At 36.6% G+C, this 21,643-nt stretch overlaps 1 protein-coding gene across 2 annotated transcripts in view; it reads right to left on the bottom strand.

Annotated features, from left to right (window-relative positions):
- The window catches only part of RSF1 (remodeling and spacing factor 1), a 163,040-nt gene that overhangs the window by 106,984 nt on the left and 34,413 nt on the right, over positions 1-21,643 (bottom strand). For both annotated transcript variants that reach the window (XM_032358042.1, XM_032358041.1), the window contains exon 2: positions 10,244-10,335. In XM_032358042.1, coding sequence (XP_032213933.1) covers positions 10,244-10,335 — 92 coding nt within the window. The remainder of the gene's footprint in view (positions 1-10,243; positions 10,336-21,643) is intronic.

The raw sequence follows: 21,643 nt of genomic DNA, 5'->3' as shown, positions 1-21,643 counted from the left end.
ACTGATCTATGTCTATTTCAGTGCTAATACCATACTCTTGATTATTACAGCCTTGTAATATAATCTGAAATCAGGAATTGAGATGCTTCCGGCTATGCTTTTCAACATTGCTTTGGTTAGTCAGGATCTTTTGTGGTTTCATACAAATTCCAGAGCTGTTTATTCTATTTTTGTGAAAAATGCTATTGGCACTTTGGTACAGATTATGTTAAAGATATAGATTGCTTTGGGCAGTTTAGACAGGTTAACAATATCTGTTCTTCCAATCCATAAGCATGCATGCCTTCCCATTTCTTTGGGTCATCTTCAATTTCTTTCATCAGTGTTTTATAGTTTTCAGAGTACAGATCTTTTACAACTCTGGTTACATTTATTCCTAAGTTTATTATTATTTTTGGTACAACTGTAAATGGGACTGTTTCTTAATTTCTCTTTCTACTGCTTCATTATTAGTATATAGAATCACAAAAGATTTTTCTGTACGTTGATTTTGTATCCTGAAAATGTATGGAATTCGTTTATCAGTTCTAGCAGTTTCTTGGTGTAGGTTTCCAGGTTTTCTAGATACAGTGTCATGTCACCTGCAACTAATGAAAGTCTGACTTCTTCCTTAACCAGGCTGGATGCCTTTTATTTCTTTTTGTTGTCTGATTGCCGTGGCTTGGACTTCCAGTACTATATTGAGTAAAAGTGGTAAGAGTGGAAATCCTTGCCTTGTGGGAATTTAGGGTTTGAGAAGCTCTGTTTTTCCCTATTGAGGATACTGTTAGCTGTGGGTTTTTCACATATGGGCTTTATTATGTTGAGGTAGGTTCCCTCTAAAACTCTGTTGAGGGTTCTTATAATAAATGGATATTGTATTTTTCAAATGTTTTTTCTTGAAATGATAATATGGTCTTTATCCTTTCTTCTATGGTTTTTATCCTTTCTCTTATTGAGTATCATGTTGATTGATTTGCAAATACTGAACCACCTTTACAACCCAGGAATAAATCCCACTATTATGGTGAACTGTTTTTTTAATGTATTGTTGGATTCAGTTTGCTAATATTTTATTGAGGATTTTTGCATCTATCTTCATCAGAGGTATTGGCCTGTAGTTCTCTTTCATAGTAGTATCTTTATCTTGTTTTGGTATCAGGATAATGCTAGCCTTATAGAATAAATCTGGGAGTTTTCCTTCCTTTTCTATTTTTTTGGAATGGTTTGAGAAGAACAGGTATGAACTCTTCCTGAAATGTTGGTAGAATTCACCTATGAAGCCATCTGGTCCTGGACTTTTTGCTGGGTGGTTTTTTAACTGATTCCATTTCATTGCTGGTAACTGGTCAGTTCAAATTTTTTCGTCCTGTTTCAGTTTTGGTATTGTCTATGTTTCTAGGAACTTAGCCATTTCTCCTAAGTTGTCCAATTTGTTGGCATATAGTTTTTCATAATAAACTTTTACCATTGTTTGTAAATCTGTGGTATTGAGCATTACTTCTCCTCTCTCCTTTATGCTTTTGAGTCCTTTCTCATTTTTTTTTGATAAGTCTGGCTAGAGGTTTATATTGATTTTTTTCTAAGAACCAGCTCCTGGTCTCATTAATCTGTTCTTTTGGTTTTTATTTTAGTTTGTGATTTATTTCTGCTCTAATCTTATTTCCTTCCTTCTACTGGTTTTAGGTTTCATTTGTTGTTCTTTTTTCTAGCTCTCTTAAGTTTAACATTAGGTTATTTGACTTTTTTCTTGCTTCTTAACATAGACTTATACTGTTATAAACTTTCTGCTTAGAACCACTTTTTCTGCAACCTACAGGTTTTAGACCATTGTGTTTCCATTTTCCTTTGTTTCAGTGTTATTTTTTTATTTCTTCTTTTATTTCCTGGTTAACCCATTCATTGTTTAGTAGCATGTTATTTAACCTCCATGTATTTGTGATCTTTCAGATTTTTTGTCCTGTTGGTTGATTTCTAGTTTCATAACATTGTGGTCAGAGAAGATGCATGCTATGACTTCCATTTTCAATTTGTTGAGACTGGTTTTATGACATTAATATGTGATCTATTCTGAAGAATGTACTGCACACACTTGAAGAGAATGTATATTCTGTTTTAGGATATTATGTTCTGAATGTATCTGTTAAATCCATATGCTTCAGCGTGTCATTCAAAGCCACTGTTTCCTTGTTGATGTTCTGAATGGATGACCTATCAACTGATGTAAGCGGGGCATTAAAGTCTCCTGCTATTGTATTACTACTGATTAGTTCCTTAGGTCTGTTGTTAAATTTTATGTATTTGGGTGCTCCTATGTGGGATGCATAAATATTCATAATTATATCTTCTTATGGGATTATCCATTTATATCGTGTCCTTCTTTATGTCTTGTTACAGTCTTTATTTTAAAGTTTGTTTTGTTTGATATAAATATTGCTACTCAGACTTTCTTCTGACATTCATTTGCATGACAGGTGTTTCTCCAGTCTCTCACTTTCATCTGTAGGTGTCTTTTGGTATAGAATGAGTCTCTTGTAGGCAGCATATAGATGTTGTTTTTTTAACCCATCCTGTCACCTTATATCTTTTCACTGGACTATGTATTTACTTCATTTACATTAGAAGCAATTACTGGCAGATATGTATTTATTGCCATTTTATTACCTTTTTGTGGTTGTTTCTGAAGATTTTCTCTGATCCTTTCTTGTCTTTCACATTTTGCTGATTTTCTTTAGTGACATATTTGGTTTTCTCTTCATTCCTTGTAGGTTTATTAGTGGTCTGTGACATATGATTACCATTAGGTTTCTCTACAACCTCTTTTGCATATAGCAGCCTACATTAAGTTGATAGTCATTTAAGTTTGAATCCACTTTTTTCTTCTCTCCTCCCTAGATGTTAGGTATATGTTACTAATTTCATAAGTAGGCTCCATGCCCAGTGTGGTGCCCAAGGTGGGTCTTGAACACATGACCCTGAGATAAAGACCTGAGCTGAGATCAAGTGTCAGATGCTTAAACAACTGAGCCACTCATGTGTATGTATATGTATTATATAATTTTTTGTGAGTATTTTGACCTTTTTTTTTTTTAACAGAAATACTCATTTTCACTGCTTTTGTGTTTCCTACCTTTATACTATCGCTTTTGGTCTCCCCTTTACCCCCCTTTTTGTTTTTAAGATTTTATTAATTTTTGAGAGACACAGAGCACACATGTGTGTGGGGAGGGGTAGAGGAAGAAGCAGACTCCCCACTAAACAGAGGGCCCAAGGCGGAATTCAATTCCAGGACCTTGGGATCGTGACTTGAACCAAGGGCAGACACTTAACTGACTGAGCTACCCAGGCACCCATGAACTCCTTTACTTTTTGTTTGAGAAACTCTTCATCTCTATTCTGAATAATAGCCTTGCTGGATAGAGTATTCTTGGATGCAGATTTTTCCAATTCAGCAATTCGAATGACTATATCATGCCACTCCCTTCGGACTTGCAAAGATTTTGCTGTAAAGTCTCCTGCTAGCCTTATGGGTTTTCCCTTATAAGTTACTGACTTCTTTTGTCTTGCTGCTTTTAAGATTTTTGCCTTCATCACTATACTTGGCAAATTTAATTATAATATGTCTCGGTTTGGGTTACTTTTATTGATTTTGATGGAATTCTTCGTGCCTCCTGGATCTGGATGTATGTTTCCTTCCCCAGATTAGGGAAGTTTTCAGTTATCATTTCTTCAAATAAATTTTCTGCCCTCTTTTCTCTCTCTTCATTTTCTGGGACTCCTATAATATGAATGTTCTTATGTTTGATGAGTCACTGAGTTACCTAAGCCTATTCTTGTATTATTAATTCTTTTTTCTCTCCTTTGTTCCGTTTGATTACTTTCCATTACTTTGTCTTCTAGGTCACTAATTTCTTCCTCTTCTTCCATACTGTTATGCCTTCCATTAAGCACTTTTCTGATTTCATTTTTGTTAAAAGATTTTATTTATTTATTTGACAGAGAGAGAGAGAGAGAGATCACAAGAAGGCAGAGAGGCAGCAGAGAGAGAGGGGGAAACAGGCTCCCCACCCAGCAGAGAGCCTGATGTGGGGCTTGATCCCAGAACCCTGAGACCACGACCCGAGCTGAAGGCAGAGGCTCAACCCACTGAGCCACCCAGGTGCCCCCTCTGATTTCATCTTTTAAGCCCTTTATCTATGTTATTCCTTATCTCTGTGTTAAGGGTCTCACTCATGTCTTCCACTCTTTTCTCAAGTATAGTGAGCACCTTTGTGATCAATGCTTTAAATTCTCTATTAGGTATGTCACTTACATCTGTTTTGCTTATGTCTGTGGTCATGCCTTGTCCTGTTCTTCCATTTGGGATAAATTTCTCTGTCTCCTCATTTTGTCAGCCTCTCGTCTGTTTCTCTGTGTTAAGAAAGTCAGCTGTGTCCTCTGCTCTTGAAAGTAGTGACTTTACGAAGAGGAGTTCCTGGAGTACCCTACAGTGCAATGTCCCCTATTCACCAGAAACTGGTACTTCAGGAGAATATCCTATGTGTGTTGCTTACTTATTGATATCATTTTGATAACTAATAAAGCTGTGCATATTTAAATATGTTAATTGGATATTATAGTACTTAATTTTATTAAGCACTTTATCAACTTTTGATTTCTAACATAAGTAGGACTTGAGATGAGTTCCAACAGTTTATGTGTTAAGTGATCCAAAGAAGGCCTCAAAGAACAGATATACAAATCCAAACAATCACAGAAATTCTTTCATATTGGTGACTAGCCGCATTATCAATCTGGACTATTCTGCTTCTTTCTTTCATGTCTCTTTGTCCTCTCTGTACCAGAGCCACTTTCAGACTTCAACCAGAAAAATTCAACCAATGGACATCGGGAGAAAACAGTTTGGGATGCACTGAGCATTAGGCGCAGCTTAGAGAAGAGCAGACTTGATATTCACTGTTTTCACCAGATAGGTTCTAAAGTCATTTGTCATGAAAGCAATACATAACTAATAAAGTGGAAAAGGAAGGATGGGTGAAAGATAAAGGGAATAAAGAATTAAGGAAGTTTATTGTTCTTTAATAAAATAGTAGAGATTTTAGTATTCAAAAAGGATAAGGAAAAATATCTATCTGTACTTAGGAGTGTCTGTCTGTGTGTGTATGTGTTGTGCATAAACTTTACTTATATAGCAGCAGAATTCTTAAAAATCAGAAAAAAAGGAAAATCAGAAGAAACAGTAAATATAAATATGAAATTAGCAAACCTCATTAAATACCTAAGTAGAAAAATTATTTTTTAATATTGAAGGACATTTTATACATACACACACATGTTAATTGAGGCCATAAAAAGTATCAACAAAATTAACTGGATCAAAATCACACAAAGTATGTTCTACATAATGGAGTGAAATTAGAAATTTCAGTGGAAACCAGTAACAGGAAAAGGAATTGGCAAAATTTACATATATGTGGAAATCAATATACAACCAAATAATAGGTCAAAGAACTCACAAGAGAAATGGGAAAATAGTTTGAGATGAAAGAAAATTAAATATAACACATGAATTTACGGAATGAAGTTAATGCGGGGAGTACAAATCTGAACTTACAGAAGAGACCAAGTAACCAAACAAAAACAAAACTTCCAACAAAGAAAAGCCCAAGCCCAAATGGTTATACTACTAGATTCTAATAAATGTTTAAAGAATTAATTTTTTTTAAAGATTTTATTTATTTATTTGACATACAGAGATCACAAGTAGGCAGAGAGGCAGACAGAGAGAGAGGTGGGGAAGCAGGCTCCCCGCTGAGCAGAGACCCTGATGTGGGTCTCAATCCCAGGACCCTGAGATCATGACCTGAGTGGAAGGCAGAGGCTTAACCCACTGAGTCACCCAGGCACCCCTAAAGAATTGATATTGATACTTCATGAACACTTACAAAAAAATAGAGGAAGTAATTTGCAACTACTTCTATGAAGCCACAGACATCTCAAGAAAACACATCAATATCCCTTATGAATATAGACACAAAACCCCTCAACAATAATTTAGCAACCAAACCTAGCAACATATAAAAAGGATTATGAACCATGACCAAATGGGACTGACTGCAGGACTGCAATGGTTTCAACACATGAAAATTAAAGTAATACACCATGTTAATAAAGGAAAAAAAAAGGTTATCTCAATAGATGCAGGAAAAAAATCTGACAAAATCTAACACCTTTCATGATAAAAATATTCAACATACTAGGAAGAGACTTTTCTCAACCTTATAAAGAACATCTGTGACATATCTAGTATATTAAATCTTAAAATATTGAAAAACTAGGAACAGAAACATTACATCTGCTCTTATCATTTCTATACAACAGTGTACCAGAGGTTCTAGAGAGAGCAATTATACAAGAAAAAGAAACAAAGGGTCTCCAGATTGCAAAAGAGGAATTAAAACAATCTACATTTGCAGATGGCATAATCTTATATGTAGAAGATCTTAAAAATCCACAATAAAACTATTTGAGCTAATAATCAAGCTTAGCAAAGTTGCAAGATACAGGATTAATATACAAAAATTAATTGTATTTCTAACATTAGCAATGAATGATCCAAAATGAAATTAAGAAAACAATAACATTTATAACAATATCAAGACCAAGAAAATACTGAGGAATTAAACAAATTAAGGGTAAAACTGGACTCAGTAAACTACAAAATGTTTTTGAAAGGAATTAAAGACCTAGATATTTTGAATGACATCCTATTTTCATGGATCAGAACATTTATATTAGTTAAGAAGCTAATACTGGGGGCGCCTGGGTGGCTCAGTGGGTTAAAGCCTCTGCCTTTGGCTCAGGTCATGATCCCAAGGTCCTGGGATCAAGCCCCGCATCGGGCTCTCTGCTCAGCAGGGAGCCTGCCTCCCCCCTCTCTCTGCCTGCCTCTCTGCCTACTTGTGATCTCTGTCAAATAAATAAATAAAATCTTTAAAAATGAGATTTCTTAAAAAAAAGAAGAAGAAGAAGAAGAAGAAGAAGAAGAAGAAGAAGAAGAAGTAATACTGTCCCAAGATGTCCTTCAACAGACAAACGGATAAAGAAGATGTGGTCCATATCCACAATGGAATATTACTTGGCCATCAGAAAAGATGAATGAATACCCAAGTTTTGCATCGACTTGCATGGCACTGGAAGAGATTATGCTGAGTGAAATAAGTCAAACAGAGAGTCAATTACCATATGGTTTTACTTATTTGTGGAACATAAGGAACAGCACGGAGGAGAAGGGGAAAATGAAGGGGGAGAAATTGGATTGGGAGATGAACCAAGAGAGACTATGGACTGCAGGAAAAGAAACAGAGAGCTTTAGAAGGGAAGAGGGTGGGGGTAATGGTGAGCCTGGTGATAGCTATTAAGAAGGCACACAGACTGGAGCACTGGGTGTTGTAGGCAAACAATGAATCATGGAACACCACATCAAAAATTAATGATGTACTTAATTTATGGTGACTAACATAACAATAAAAAATAAATTATTTTTTTTAAAAGAAGCTAATATTCCCCAAATTTATCTACAGATTATACCTAACCCTATCTAAATCATAACTAGCTTTTTTGCAGAAATAAACAAGCTGTTACTCAAACTCATTAAGAAAATGCACAGGAACCAGAATAGCCACAACAATCTTGAAAAAGGACAATTTCAAAATTTATCACAAAGCTGGGGCGCCTGGGTGGCTCAGTGGGTTAAAGCCTCTGCCTTTGGCTCAGGTCATGATCCCGGGGTCCTGGGATCAAGCCCCATATCGGGCTCTCTGCTCAGCAGGAAGCCTGCTTCCTCCTCTCTCTCTGCCTGCCTCTCTGCCTACTTGTGATCTCTGTCTGTCAAATAAATAAATAAAATATTTAAAAAAAATTTATCACAAAGCTATAGTAATCAAAACAGTATGGTACTGGCATAAATGATGACATATAATATGACACTAGAGGGGGTGGCTCAGTCAGTCAATTGCCAGCTTCAGCTCAGGTCATGATCCCAGGGTCCTGGAATCAAATCCCACTTCGGGAGCCTACTTCTCCCTCTCCCTCTGCCATTCCCCCCATTTTTGCTCTCTGGTTCTATCTCTCTGTCAAATAAATAAATAAAATCTTAAAAAAAAAAAAAAGACAATAGAATAAAGACTTCAGAAATAAACCCTTAATATTTATGGTCAACTAACTTTCTACAAGGACATCAAGGCAATCAAATATGGGAAAGAATGGTCTTTTTAACAAATGGTAATGCAACCACTGGGTATCCACATGCAAAAGGATGAAGGTGAACCTCTATCTTGTAAAATATACAAAAACTGACTTAAAAGAGAACATAGATCTAAACATAGAAAAAGCTAAATGTACAGAAATGCTATTATAGATTATAGGATTATATCTTCATGATCTTGGGTTGGCCAATGGTTTCTTAGTTATGACACCAAAGCACTCGCCACAAAAGAAAAAAATATATTGGATTTCACAAAAATTAAAACTTTTGTTCATGAAGAACATTACGTAGAAAGTAAAAAGACAACACACAAAGTGGGAGAAAATGTACGTAAAATCATATACCTGGTAAGAGTCTAGTATGCACAATATATAAAGAGCTCTTAAACCTCAAGAACAAAAAGACAGCCAATTAAACAATGGAGAATAGGAGTAGGCATTTTTTCACATTTTCCCAAACATATACAACAGCCAACAAGCATATGAAAAGAATGCTCAACATCATTTAGTCATAAGGAATATGCAACTCAAAACCACAATGAGAACACTTTATACCCACTAGGATGGTTAAAGTCAATCAATCATTAAGTGTTGGTGAGAAAGGATGTGGGAAAGTTGGAAATTTTAAAAAATTCTTAGTGGTCATGTAAAATGGTGCAGCTCTGGAATATAATCTGGCAGTTCCTCAAACAGTTAAACACATAATGACCATATGACCCAGCAATTCCACTTTAGATACAAAAAATAAACCACATATCTGCCCAAAAGCTCTATGAAAGTATTCATAGCAGTACTTTTCCTAAGCCAAAAGATGGAAACAATCCAAGTATCATAAGCTGGTAAATTGATAAATAAAAAGTGGCATATGCATCTGATGGAACAGTATTCAGGCATAAAAAGGAAGAAAGTACTGAGGCACCTGGGTGGCTCAGTCGGTTAAGCATTCAACTCTTGACCTCAGCTCAGGTCTCAATCTCAGTTGTGAGTTCAAGCCCCACATTGGGCTCCACGCTGGGTGCAGAGCCTACTTTAAAAAAAAAGGCGGTGGGGGGGGGCAAAGTACTGATTCTAAATTTCTGACCCAGAGAAACAGTCCACTAATTAAAATACTTATTGTTTCATGTCATTTAATTTGGAATAGTGTATAACACAGCAAAGATAACTGGAAAAGCACATGTGATTTTTATAGTAAAAACAAGTAACTCTTGTTCCCTGATGGTTCCTCTTTTCATAGTGCTCTAAAGTCATATACACAACTCCCCCCAAAAGAAAGCAGATATGAAAATACATGGATACAGAAACACATGTATTTTTTTTTTAAACATAAGAAAAGTATAATGTTTTCAAAATACCAAAAAAATATCACCTCCCATTCTGGTATGTTATAGAATTCAAAATACTCTCAAAAGATATCATGGAGGTAGGGACATTCATCAGCTTAGGCTTCCATTTGGATGCAATTTCAGACAATTTTTCCTGAATGATCTTGCCCTTAATAGGGTTTACCATAAAGCAACACTTTTCTGATTTCCCAGGTTGTTCTGAGGATAGGTCTGGCTTTATTGGTAACTTTGAAGTCTCCTCTGTTTGACTTGAAGGTGTTATGACATTTTACTTTTTAAGTAATAGACAAATTCTGGCTTTGTCTATGTATACTATATGATCTCAAGGAAAAACGACAACTTTCTTTGCCTTATCTATGTCTCACTTGATTTGATCAGGAAGATTTTAAGGGTTAAATGAGAGAAGACATGAAAAGTCCTGGTCAGTGTTAGGCACAAGAGAGACAGAACACCTCTAAAAGCTAACCTTAAGACTCAAGACTATGGCTTAGTAGTTGCAAAAAAGAATCACATACTAAGAGCAATTTTATGTATTTCTAAGTCATATTTTCAATTTTTAGCAGACCATTTTAAAAATTAAGCATACTACGAAACGCATTAATTTACGCTAGATAAAGTAATATTTCAGTAACAGAAGGTTAATTTTTAATATTTACCTTGATCAAATATTTTTCCCATCTGTCTGCTGTAACAGATTTGCCAATCTTCCTCATTAACTTCAAATGGAGTTCCACCAATTCTTTTGGTACTTAAAAAAAGAAAAAAATACTATTAGCCAGCAGAAGAAAATGTTTATAAACATTTAAAATGATTTAAAAAAAGAACTTTCCGGGGCACCTGGGTGGCTCAGTCGGTTAAGTGTCCTTCAGCTCTGTCATGATCCCAGGGTCCTGGGATCGAGTACCTGCTTCTCCCTCTCCCTGCTGCTCCCTTTGCTTGTACTCTCCCTCTCTGCCAAATAAATAAATAAAATCTTAAAAACAAAAAACAAAACAAAACAAAAAAAACGAACTTTCCCAGCCCTGAATACTTTTTCAAAACAGATGATGTTGATTTTAGCTATCTTTTAGACCCTGAATCAGGAAAGACTAGACCAGGGCAAGAAATAACTGAAAACCATTCTTTTAAAAATGAGAAGGAATACTCATTCACATTTTCTTTTTTAAAGTCTTATCAAGTAAGAATGAACCTAGGTTTGCTCAGTTGGTTAAATGTCTGCCTTCCAACTCAGGTCACGATCCTGGAGTCCTGGGATCGAGCTCCACATCAGGCTCTCTGCTCAGTGGAAAGCCTGTTCTCCCTCTCCCTCTGATCTTCCACCCTGTTCGTGTTCTCACTCATTTTTTCTCAAATTAATAAATAAAAAATCCTTTAAAAAATGAACTTGCATGTAAACTGTGAATTTCTGAGTGATAATGATATGTCAATGTAGGTTCATCAACTGTAACAAATGCGCTTCTGTGGTGCCAGGGTGTGGATAGTGGGGAGATTCTATGTGTTGCAAAAGACAGTATATGTGAACTCTCTGTACTTTGTGCTCTTTATTTCTGTGAATCTAAACTGCTCTAAAAAATAAAGCCCATTGGGGTGCCTGGGTGGCTTAGTGGGTTAAAGCCTCTGCCTTCGGCTCAGGTCATGATCTCAGGGTCCTGAGATCAAGCCCCACATCGGGCTCTCTGCTAAGCAGGGAACCTGCTTCCCCCCTCTCTCTGCCTGCTGCTCTACCTGCTTGTGATCTCTCCCTCTCTGTCAAATAAATAAACAAAATCTTTTAAAAAATAAATTAATTAAATAAAGCCCATTAAAAAAAAATCAAGTAAAAGTCCCTAACCATACAACTAAAATTTCTACTAGTGTTTATATCTCATAACACATATTTGGATAATTTACATATTGCACACCAAGCTATAGATCCATAGAATTAGAAAAGAAACAATATAAATTCCAAATTGATGCATATCTAAGAAATAGTCTAATGGTTTTCAAGCAACTTCACAAAACTACTCTTTCAATCTATACCTTAAGTTCTAAAGTCCTTTATAGCATCCCTATGGATCTTCACCTGACAACCTTAATGGACAGAAAACTGACTTATCTTCTGAAGTTCTAGTTATTAAAAAGTTAGCCTTACATGTGGTCAAAATCTGCCTTCATACACCTTCCTTCCCTGGTTCTTACACTTATTTCTCTACCTTCAAAGACAATACATTCAAGTCCTCTTCTGATGGAACCTTTGAATATTTGAAGATTGTTTTATCCTCCCTCAGGTTTTCTCTTCTACCTGTAAACAACCAGAGTTCCACATATCCCTTGGGCATGATCTGATTACATTAATTATGAGTTAGATTCAAGGGAAATAAAAGACACACATAGATGCCTATCAAATTTAGCATTTCCCAAATACCAATTAACCACTAGTAACCTAAGAAAAATTGGAGGTGTACTCTCTAAAAAGGTTCTATAATCACGTACGTTAGAAAAATATTAGATCCCAAAAGAAGTTGTTTTGTTGTTGTTGTTGTTGTTGTTTTACTGCAGGACAACTTGACATCTTTATTGACTGATCTTATGTGCATCATGAATATCCAAGAGAAGGATATAATGTCCACATTCTCTAATACATTTTATCAAGGAATTTTTTTGTGTGTGAAATATACACTATCTTATCTTTGGACACAGGTTGGCAAACGATGGACTAATTTTCAGTCACTCTTCCAGACTCTTCATTCTCCACTAAAGCCAATTTTAACTCAAAATAAGCTTGAAGTATAAAAACATTCACCCATTCAACAGCTTTCTGTGGGACCACTACTAATAAACAAGAAAAAGTCTCTACCCTTAATGAGCCTATTTAAATGAGTTTTCTAAGGATGTGAGACAGTGGGTGGGTTGGAGGTGGGAATCGGGGAGGAACACAGAAGAGTGATTATGGACAAGTAGATAGACTATTATACTAAGCCCAAACCTACATTTGGGATTGAGGGGGGAAGAGAGAAAAGAGGAGGAAAGGACATTACTTACAGAAATAACAGCAAATGAAAGACTGAAAAATAAAATGATCATAGAAGCGGAGGCATGGGCATAAAAAAAGGGCATGATCATGAAGAACCTTAGATGTCCAGGCTAAGAAGTTTACATTTTTTATTTTTAAAAGTTTTATTTATTTACTTGACAGACAGAGATCTCAAGTAGGTGGAGAGGCAGGCAGAGAAAAGAGGAAGCAGACTCCCCGCTGAGCAGAGAGCCTGACTTGGGGCTGGATCCCAGGACAACATGGGGCTGGATCCCAGGACCCTGGGACCGTGACCTGAGCCGAAGGCAGAGGCCTTAACCCACTGAGCCACCCAGGTGCCCCAGAAGTTTACATTTTATTTAAAAGTTTAGGCAAGGGGCACCTGGGTGGCTCAGTGGGTTAAGGCCTCTGCCTTCGGCTCAGGTCATGATCCCAGGGTCCTGGGATCAAGCCCCGCACTGGGCTCTCTGCTCAGCGGGGAGCCTGCTTCCCCCCTCTCTCTCTGCCTGCTGCTCTGCCTACCTGTGATCTGTCAAATAAATAAATAAAATCATTAAAAAAAAAAAAAAAAGAAAGAAAGAAGCCACTCAACTTTAAAAAAAAAAAAGTTTAGGCAAGGGGCGCTCTCTGCTCAGCAGAGAGCCTGCTTCCCTTCCTCTCTCTCTACCTGCCTCTCTGCCTACTTGTGATCTCAGTCTGTCAAATAAATAAATAAAATCTTAAAAAAAAAAAAAAGTTTAGGCAAGGAAAAAAAATAAATTAAAAAAAAAAAAGTTTAGGCAAGAGAGTGCGCTCAGCATTTTAAAATTTAGAAAAGCAACTTCTTTTATTTGCTTGCTTGTTTTAGGAGGCAGGATGCAAGGCAGAGATTAAATGTAAATTCTGGAAAATATCAACCCAGAAAGATGGGAATAACCGATATTAGGTAGGGGAAGTAGAGAAAGAAGTGGGCAGATCTGAGAAATGTTTAGGAAACAAATAATACAATTTGTAATTGACTGGTTGTGCAAAGCTATAGAGAAAATCAAGAAAACCTTAGGCACTGGCTACGCAAATGAGTAGATGCCAACGACAACACAGTAGGGGAAAAAAAAAAAAAGACCAGGGCTCAGTTGTCCACTCAACCACTTAATACAAGGTGACCAGTACTCTTCTGGTGAAATTCTTTAAACACTGAATGTCAAACTCCTCATCTGTAAAGGGCTATATTAGCTATCTTACAGTTTAAAAGTATAAAAACAAGCACAATAAGTCAATCGGAGAAAGACAACTATCATATGATCTCCCTGATATGAGGAAGTAGAGATGCAACGTGGGAGGTTTGGGGGTAAGAAAAGAATAAATGAAACAAGATGGGATTGGGAGGGAGACAAACCATAAGTGACTCTCAATCTCACAAAACAAACTGAGGGTTGCTGGGGGGAGGGGGCAGGGAGGGGGGGTGAGGTTATGAACACTGGGGAGGGTATGTGCTATGATGAGTGCTGTGAAGTGTGTAAACCTGGCGATTCACAGACCCGCAGTCCTGGGGATAAAAATACATTATATGTTTATAGAAAAATTTAAAAATTTAATTAAAAAAAAAGCACAAAAACAAACATTACATAAACCTACATCTTTATTTTTACTTCTATTGTGATACTTAGGGAACCAAGGCCTGTTCCAATTTCTCCTTTTCTGCCTTCCCTAAACATAATAGTCTTGATGATTCTGTTTTCATACACCTCAACCCTGTTCCCTCTTCCCCCAATATCTCCAGGATATCACTATACCGTCTCACTTCAGAAAAATAGCTATGGTAATCTCTTATAACCAAACCAACCTTCCAAAAATACAGTTTTCATAACACTTCTCATTTACTGATACGTTTTCTGGCTCTTAAATTCCTACATTAAACACATACAGATTTCTTACCATAGCCTCAGTGTCTTATAATTCCAGTCTCAACCTAACTCTCCAATCCTTCTCTCTCATTTTCACACTGAAATCCTTGATTCAAATCATTCTGGCCCACTCACATACCCAGACCACTACCTATCTGGGCTTTATTTAAGCCCTCCAGCTCACTATTTCCTCCCCACTTGAATCATATTTCTCTTTCAGTGTCTCATCAATAAAGGCCCAAAGTCTCTATTACAGCCTTCCGATGATTCCGTCAACATGTTTGTCCTTGGAACGCCCGAAGTATTCATACTGCCTGCATCACTCCCTTAGGAGTTCACTACATCAGTGTTTTTGTACATATCATAAATATCCGTATCATATCATACAGATACACATATCTTCCATATCATACGGATATACATACAAATCACAAAAAACATTTTGATACAATTGGTACTATTTCTAAAAATCTAACAGGACAGAAATAAATATATGCCAGAAAAATGGTTTTCAGCCCACTTGAAAAATATAGTCATTGTTGGTTTAGGCATGTAGAAATAAATTTTACATTACTTGACTTCCTTATTAGAGCATTGGCTCTTACATAGCACTAACAGAAATATAAGATGAGCCATATAATTGCAAATTTTCTAGCAGTTCTTTCATAAAAATAAAGAGTTCAAAATTAACTTTAATAATGTATTTTATTTAATACTATATATACCAATGTTATTTCAATACATAGTAAAGATTTAAAATATCAGATATTTTAAATGTTTTTCACTTGATATTTTAATTTCTTTTTAAATCTGTGGTATAATTGACATATAACACTGTATTAGTTTCAACTGTACCACACAGTGATTTAATATTTGTATACATTGTAAAATGATCACCACTTAAGTCATCTACCATCTTATATGCAAAAATTCTATGATAAGAATTTTTTAGGATTTACTCTCTTAGCAATTTTCTAACAGGCAATCCAGTATTACTAAATGTAGTCATCATGATGTACATTATATTCCCATGACTTATTAATTTTATAGCTAGAAGTCTGTACCTTTTGACACCCTTCACTCAATTTACATCTTATTTTTTGTACTAAGTATTCCAAACATAGTGTGCATTTTATACTTACAGCACATCTCATTTCGCACTAGCCACATTCAAGTGCTCAAAAGCCATTTATGGCTTGTGGCTACTATAGAGGATTATATAAAGCTGTCATAATTAAAACTAAAATTTATAACCCATAATTTGCTAATAATTTACTTATATTTTGAGATATAATTGACATATAACATTATATTAATTTCAGGTATCAAAATAAGTTAATATCTGTATACATCACAAAATGATCACAATAAGGCTAAGTTAACATGTGATTTGCTTATATTTTTTGTTACAAATAGAATTGACACACTGGGTGTCATATGCAACTGGTAGATTGTTGAACACTACACCTAAAACCACTGATGTACTATAGGTTGGTTAACTGAATTTAAATTAAAAAAAAAAAATAGAACTGATAAGTTGATGTTGTTTCTGGACACTAGCAGCTCTTAAAATTTTGTCAATTGATAAGAAATGGGAAAAAACTTCAACAGAAAAATTAACCAACATCATAGTTAAATTGAAAATATTAAAATTCCCCTACTCTGTTTTCTCTAAACATTCTGTCTATTCAACAGACCATTCTATGATGATGGAAACAGTCTATATCTGCACTTTCCAATATAGTAGCCATCTACATGTGACAATAGCACACTTAATATGTGGCCAACAAAACTGAAGCACTACACTTTTAATTTTTTTTAACATTTTACTTATTTATTTAACAGAGAGTACACAAGCACAAGCAGGGCAATGGCAGGCAGAGGGAGAAGCAGGTTCTCCGTGGATCACGACCTAAGCTGAAGTAAGACGCTCACCCAACTGAGCCACCCAGGCACCTACAATTAAAATTTTTTTAATTAAATTTAAATATCCACAGTGGCAAATGGCTATGACTTTGAACAGTGCAGCTATAAATTATCAATCATATTTTAAAACACAGGATCATCTTTTATAACACACAATGATAATGTATAAATTCACTTATCATCTGAAACATTTTCTAAACAGTCTCATTGCCCAAATATTTGGTAATTATTAACTTCCTTCTATAGATATATCTGTTAACCAAATTTGTGTCATTCTGAAAAATACAGGTTTTGTCACAATCGAACAATCTTTACCTTTCACATGATAGTTTGATATACAACCTTTAACTAACCCATTTCTTTCACAAGGCCTCAGGAGGTGAAAGATTCTGAAGCAGAAGAAAAGGTCATGGCCGGGTGAATTCATGAAAGCCCTGCCAAGAAGATGTAGGCAAGAAATGGCAAAAAGTGGTAGAATCCCAGACCACATTACTGATCCAATCACCCAAGGATGTTCTATATTTGGACATTTTTCTAAAGCATCTTTCCAGCACCAAGCCTTAAGAATGCTGCTGCTTTTCTACAATTCTTCTTGTAACTTATAATTCTGCTTTCTAAATGGTTGAAATTTACAGTGGCTCATAATAACTACGTGTTAGAATTCTTCTCATTTCTCAAAAAATCTTTTACTTAAATGTCCTCTATGCTTATAAGCAAAGATACACTTAGTCACAAAAATGGCTGATTTTGTATCAGGTCATTGATCAAAGAACACTAATTTCAGGTACAATGATTAAAAGATAACCTTACAAAAATCATTTACTTGCTGCCCAGTTTTTCCAAACTCTACTGAGGGAGCACAGTTTTTGCAATTATGAACCATTTCCACAGACCACTTGATCTTTGAAATAACTGTTATATATTTATATACCTTATCTTCAAATAATCCATTTAATCAATCATTCTAAAATTTTCTGAAAAGCAAATGGCCTGAGACAATGTACTGCAACTTAGGCCACTCTCTGAAAAATAGCAGTTCAGAGATGCAAAGTAAGTAAAATATGAATCACTAAACTCAGCTTATTACCATAATGGGAAAAATAAATCCAAGAAGAGCTGTTGAGCGGGCAGATAAACCAAGGGGTATCTGCTGCTCCACTTTAGGTTTGTGAGTTTCATTTAGAACCATACTGCTATTCCCTTATAGAGGGAGAAACCAAACATGGTTGAGATAATTTCAGAACCAAACGGTGAAAACGTCTCTGCTACAAAGCAAGTAATCCGTGTACTGCAAGATCAACATGGTTGGGTAACCATGCAATTAAGCACTCCTTCTTGAAGGAGAAGGTAGATGTTTCTTTATGGTGAGGAAAGGCCTTTCTCTGGGTAAGATGATGTGAGCCACACTCATATTAGTCAGTTTTTAAAGGGTTTCTTTTTCCTTATACTTAAGGAACAGCATCCTGGCAGAGGGAATCTGAGATACTTGAGGCAATGGCTTCCAGTACCATATGCTTTCAACTCTAATCAGATGTTATTTTCCTTCTCTCTTCTCTCTCTACTCAATTTAATAACCTTGAAGGACTTAAGGAATGTAAAGGGGAGAAGTGAAAGAAAGACCCAAAACAAATTTTAAAAGAAAGAAATAGGGGTACCCGAGTGTCTACTTCTCCCTCTTTCTCTGTACCGCCCACTCATGCTCTCTCTCACTCTCAAATAAATAAAAATATTAAAAAGAAAGAAAGAGTGATGTGATAGTATTTAAGGAAGAGGAGGACTGTTCCCCCAACAATCTGAAACACAGTGAAAAGTTGAAAGACACCCTTCACCTAGATGTACCAATTGCTAACATTCTAGGGAAACATTTTACAAAGGGCAAAAACCATCAGGGAAAGGCTGTCTAGTAAAGACGAGACCTTAAAGCAGCAGCCAACCAAGCCAAGGAAGAGAACATACTAGCCACAAGGAAATGTCTGTAAGGGGTCCTGAGACAGCTAAAAGCCACCAGTGTGGCTGTTGACATGAACAGGAGTCAAATCTTACAAAGCCTTGAGAGCCATGCAAAGAGTTAGATTTTATTCTTAGTGTCATGGGAACTCGAAAAACGAAAGTTTCATGATCCAAGTTTTTAAAAAGATCATTCTGTGTCTAGGATTTGCTTCAAAATAATCTAGGCAGCAGCGGGATGGGGGTTTTGGGGGTGAGTAGGTGGAGTTACAGATGAAACAAAATCATAAAATTGTACCGAAGGGGGTGATAGGTATATAGAAGTCCATTACACAACCTTCTACTTTTATGTGTTTCACATTTTCACAATTTAAAAAGGTAAAGGAGATGTGGAAGTCACTTTGGTTGCTCAGTGAGGCATGCATGAGAGGGAAGCAAACAAGACTAATTAGGAGGCTATAGCCACACTTCAGGCAAGAGGTAACACTGGCTGGTCGAAGGCTGTAGCAGTAGAGAGGCAGAGAAGTGCCCTCAAGGCAAGTCGCAAATGTGCCTCTAACAAGTACCTTCACCAATCCTGATCTCAGTTAATGACCACAATATATTTGTCTTCTATGTGATCCCAATTAATTTGCTCATGTTGAAAAGCAGAAACCACAACTTCTTGTTAAATCATACTCCTAAGTTAGGAAAGAAACATATACACACAGGCATTTAATAATAAAGTCAAATAAAACCATTTGTAACATGTCTTATTTCTGATACTCCTCGGTTCAAATGCTCACATTTCACTTAAAAGTCTGAACTTAATATTTCAACTAATACTTAAAAGCTATATGTCTATTATGAAAAGCACTAGATAAAGTCAGGAGAAAGAGGTACAAACCTTAATTTTCTCATCCATTAACAGAGTTGATCTAAAGTCCTCCAGCTCTAATAGTCAATGCCTATGCCTAGGTACTGAGGCAGGTATTTATTTGCCTAAGAACACAAAAGTCATAGGATCTTAGGATTTCTGAACTAAATGCAATGACCTAACTCACACTCTCTGACAGACTAGAAAATTTAGTAACTAAGATGTGAAGTGAACTATCACCAAGTAAAGGCCATCCAAGAGCCCAACCCTTCCAAGGCCAGAGCTCTTTCTAATGTTTCTTAAAGTATCAAATAAATAGAGGAACAGTTCAGAAGACCTAACTTATCAATCAAGCCTACCCTTTCTGCACAGCTCCATTTCTGGGTTTTGATCTTGGGTTACTTCTACTTATGTATATTAGCTATTTCTAAAATGTAATTCAGCTAGTAGATGCTACGGCAATAGACAGACAATTAGTACTCCTCTCAATCCATTTCCTTTTTGTAACAACTTTATTGAGATATAATTCATATATACACATGAATATATATACACACACATATATATAAATAAAATATAAGCCATCCATTTAAAGTATACAAATCAATGGGTTTTCTTATATTATATGATTAACTTTTTAAAATTGTGGTACAATACAAATAACATAAAATTTGCCATTTTGACCGTTCTTATTTTTTAATTTTTTTAAAAGATTTTACTTATTTATTTGACAGACAGAGATCACAAGTAGGCAGAGAGGCAGGCAGAGAGAGAGGAAGGGAAGCAGGTTCCCTGCTGAGCAGAGTTCGATGCGGGGCTTGATCCCAGGACCCTGAGATCATGACCTGAGCCGAAGGCAGAAGCTTTAACCCACTGAGCCACCCAGGTGCCCCATTTTTGACCGTTTTTAAGTACACATTTTAGTAGCATTAATTAGATTCACAACATTGTGCAATCACCATTATTTTCCAATCCATTTGTACAGCTAAAATTTTAAAATTGTCACTTCACTTTCAAATTGCTTTCTGGAAAACTTGTAACTGTAAAAATCCAAAAGAGTATACTCTCTTAGTGAGGGCAATACAGACATCATGTATTTTAAGATTTTATTTATTAATTTGGCAGAGAGATAGTACAAGAAAGCAGAGTGGCAGGCAGAGGAAGTGGGACAAGCAGGCTCTCTGCTGAGCAGGGAGCCCGATGCGGGGCTTGATTCCAGGATCCTGGGACCACAGTCCGAGCCGAAGGTAGCCGCCCAACCAACTGAGCCACCCAGGAGCCTGACATCATATAGTCTTCATTATCTTTAAGTATCACTTTGTAATTATCCACCATCTATCTCCTTTTCCTCCTCTCTTCCGTCCTTATATTTAAGTTCCATGAAGATAAAGGCCAGATCAAACTGCCTTTTCATCACTGCATTCTCAGTACCAAGCACAGTTCCTGACTCACTCAACGATTTCACTAACTGGAATAGAGACAACAGTGAAGGAAAGCAACAGGGAGAGAGGGTGGAAAGTAAAACAGTTCTGCAGCTGCTAGAAAAAAAGAGAGTTGCTACAGATGTCAAAAAAAGGGGCACCTGGGTGGCTAGTCACTTAAGTCAGACCCTTGATTTTGGCTCAGGTCATGACCTCAGGGTCCTGTCCTGAGTTTGAGCCCTGCATTCGACTCCATGCTAAGCATTCAGATTCTCCCTCTCCCACCGCCCCTCCCCCTCCTTTCCCTCTATCCCTGTGTCTCTCTCTGTCTCAAAAAAAAAAGAGAGAGAGAGAGAGAGAGAGACAAAGAAGTTATATAAACTAATAGTATGACAGTATGCAGGAAAGTTCTGAGGAAGAAGAGACAAAAACGATGGCGAAAGTGGCTTTCGGCTTCAGTTCACTGTGTGATAATCACTAAATCAAGACAACTTATTTGTAGTTTATTTTCTTCCCTTTCTCTCCCTCTTGAGGGGAGGAATGGAAGAGGCGGATGTACCCAGTGAAATGTGTATATAGGAGCAAATAACAAAGTCTGTACGTTTAACTAAAGAAATACCGGGGCACCTGGGTGGCTCAGTCGGTTAAGTGCCTGCCTGCCTTCAGCTCAGGTCATGATCCCAGATCAAGCTCTGTGTTAGGCTCCCTGCTCAGCAGGGAGTCTGCTTCCCTCTTCCCTGCTTTTGGGCTCTTGCTCGCTCACCCCCCGCAAATAAATAAATAAAATCTTAAGAAAAAAAAAACCCACAAAACTATATGGGGGCTCCTGGCTGGCTTAGTCAGTAGACCATCTGACTCTTGATCCCTGGGGTCATGAGTCTGAGCACCACACTGGGGGTTTAGAGATTACTTAAAAAGTGGGGGAGGGAGCCTAGTGGCATACTGGGTTAAGCATCCAACTCTTGGTTTTGGCTCAGGTCCTTGGTTTCGGCTCAGGTCATGATCCCAGG

The sequence above is a fragment of the Mustela erminea genome, chromosome 9 (assembly GCF_009829155.1).
Source record: "Mustela erminea isolate mMusErm1 chromosome 9, mMusErm1.Pri, whole genome shotgun sequence".
NCBI lineage: Eukaryota > Metazoa > Chordata > Mammalia > Carnivora > Mustelidae > Mustela > Mustela erminea.
This window is presented reverse-complemented; position numbering and strand designations above follow the sequence as displayed.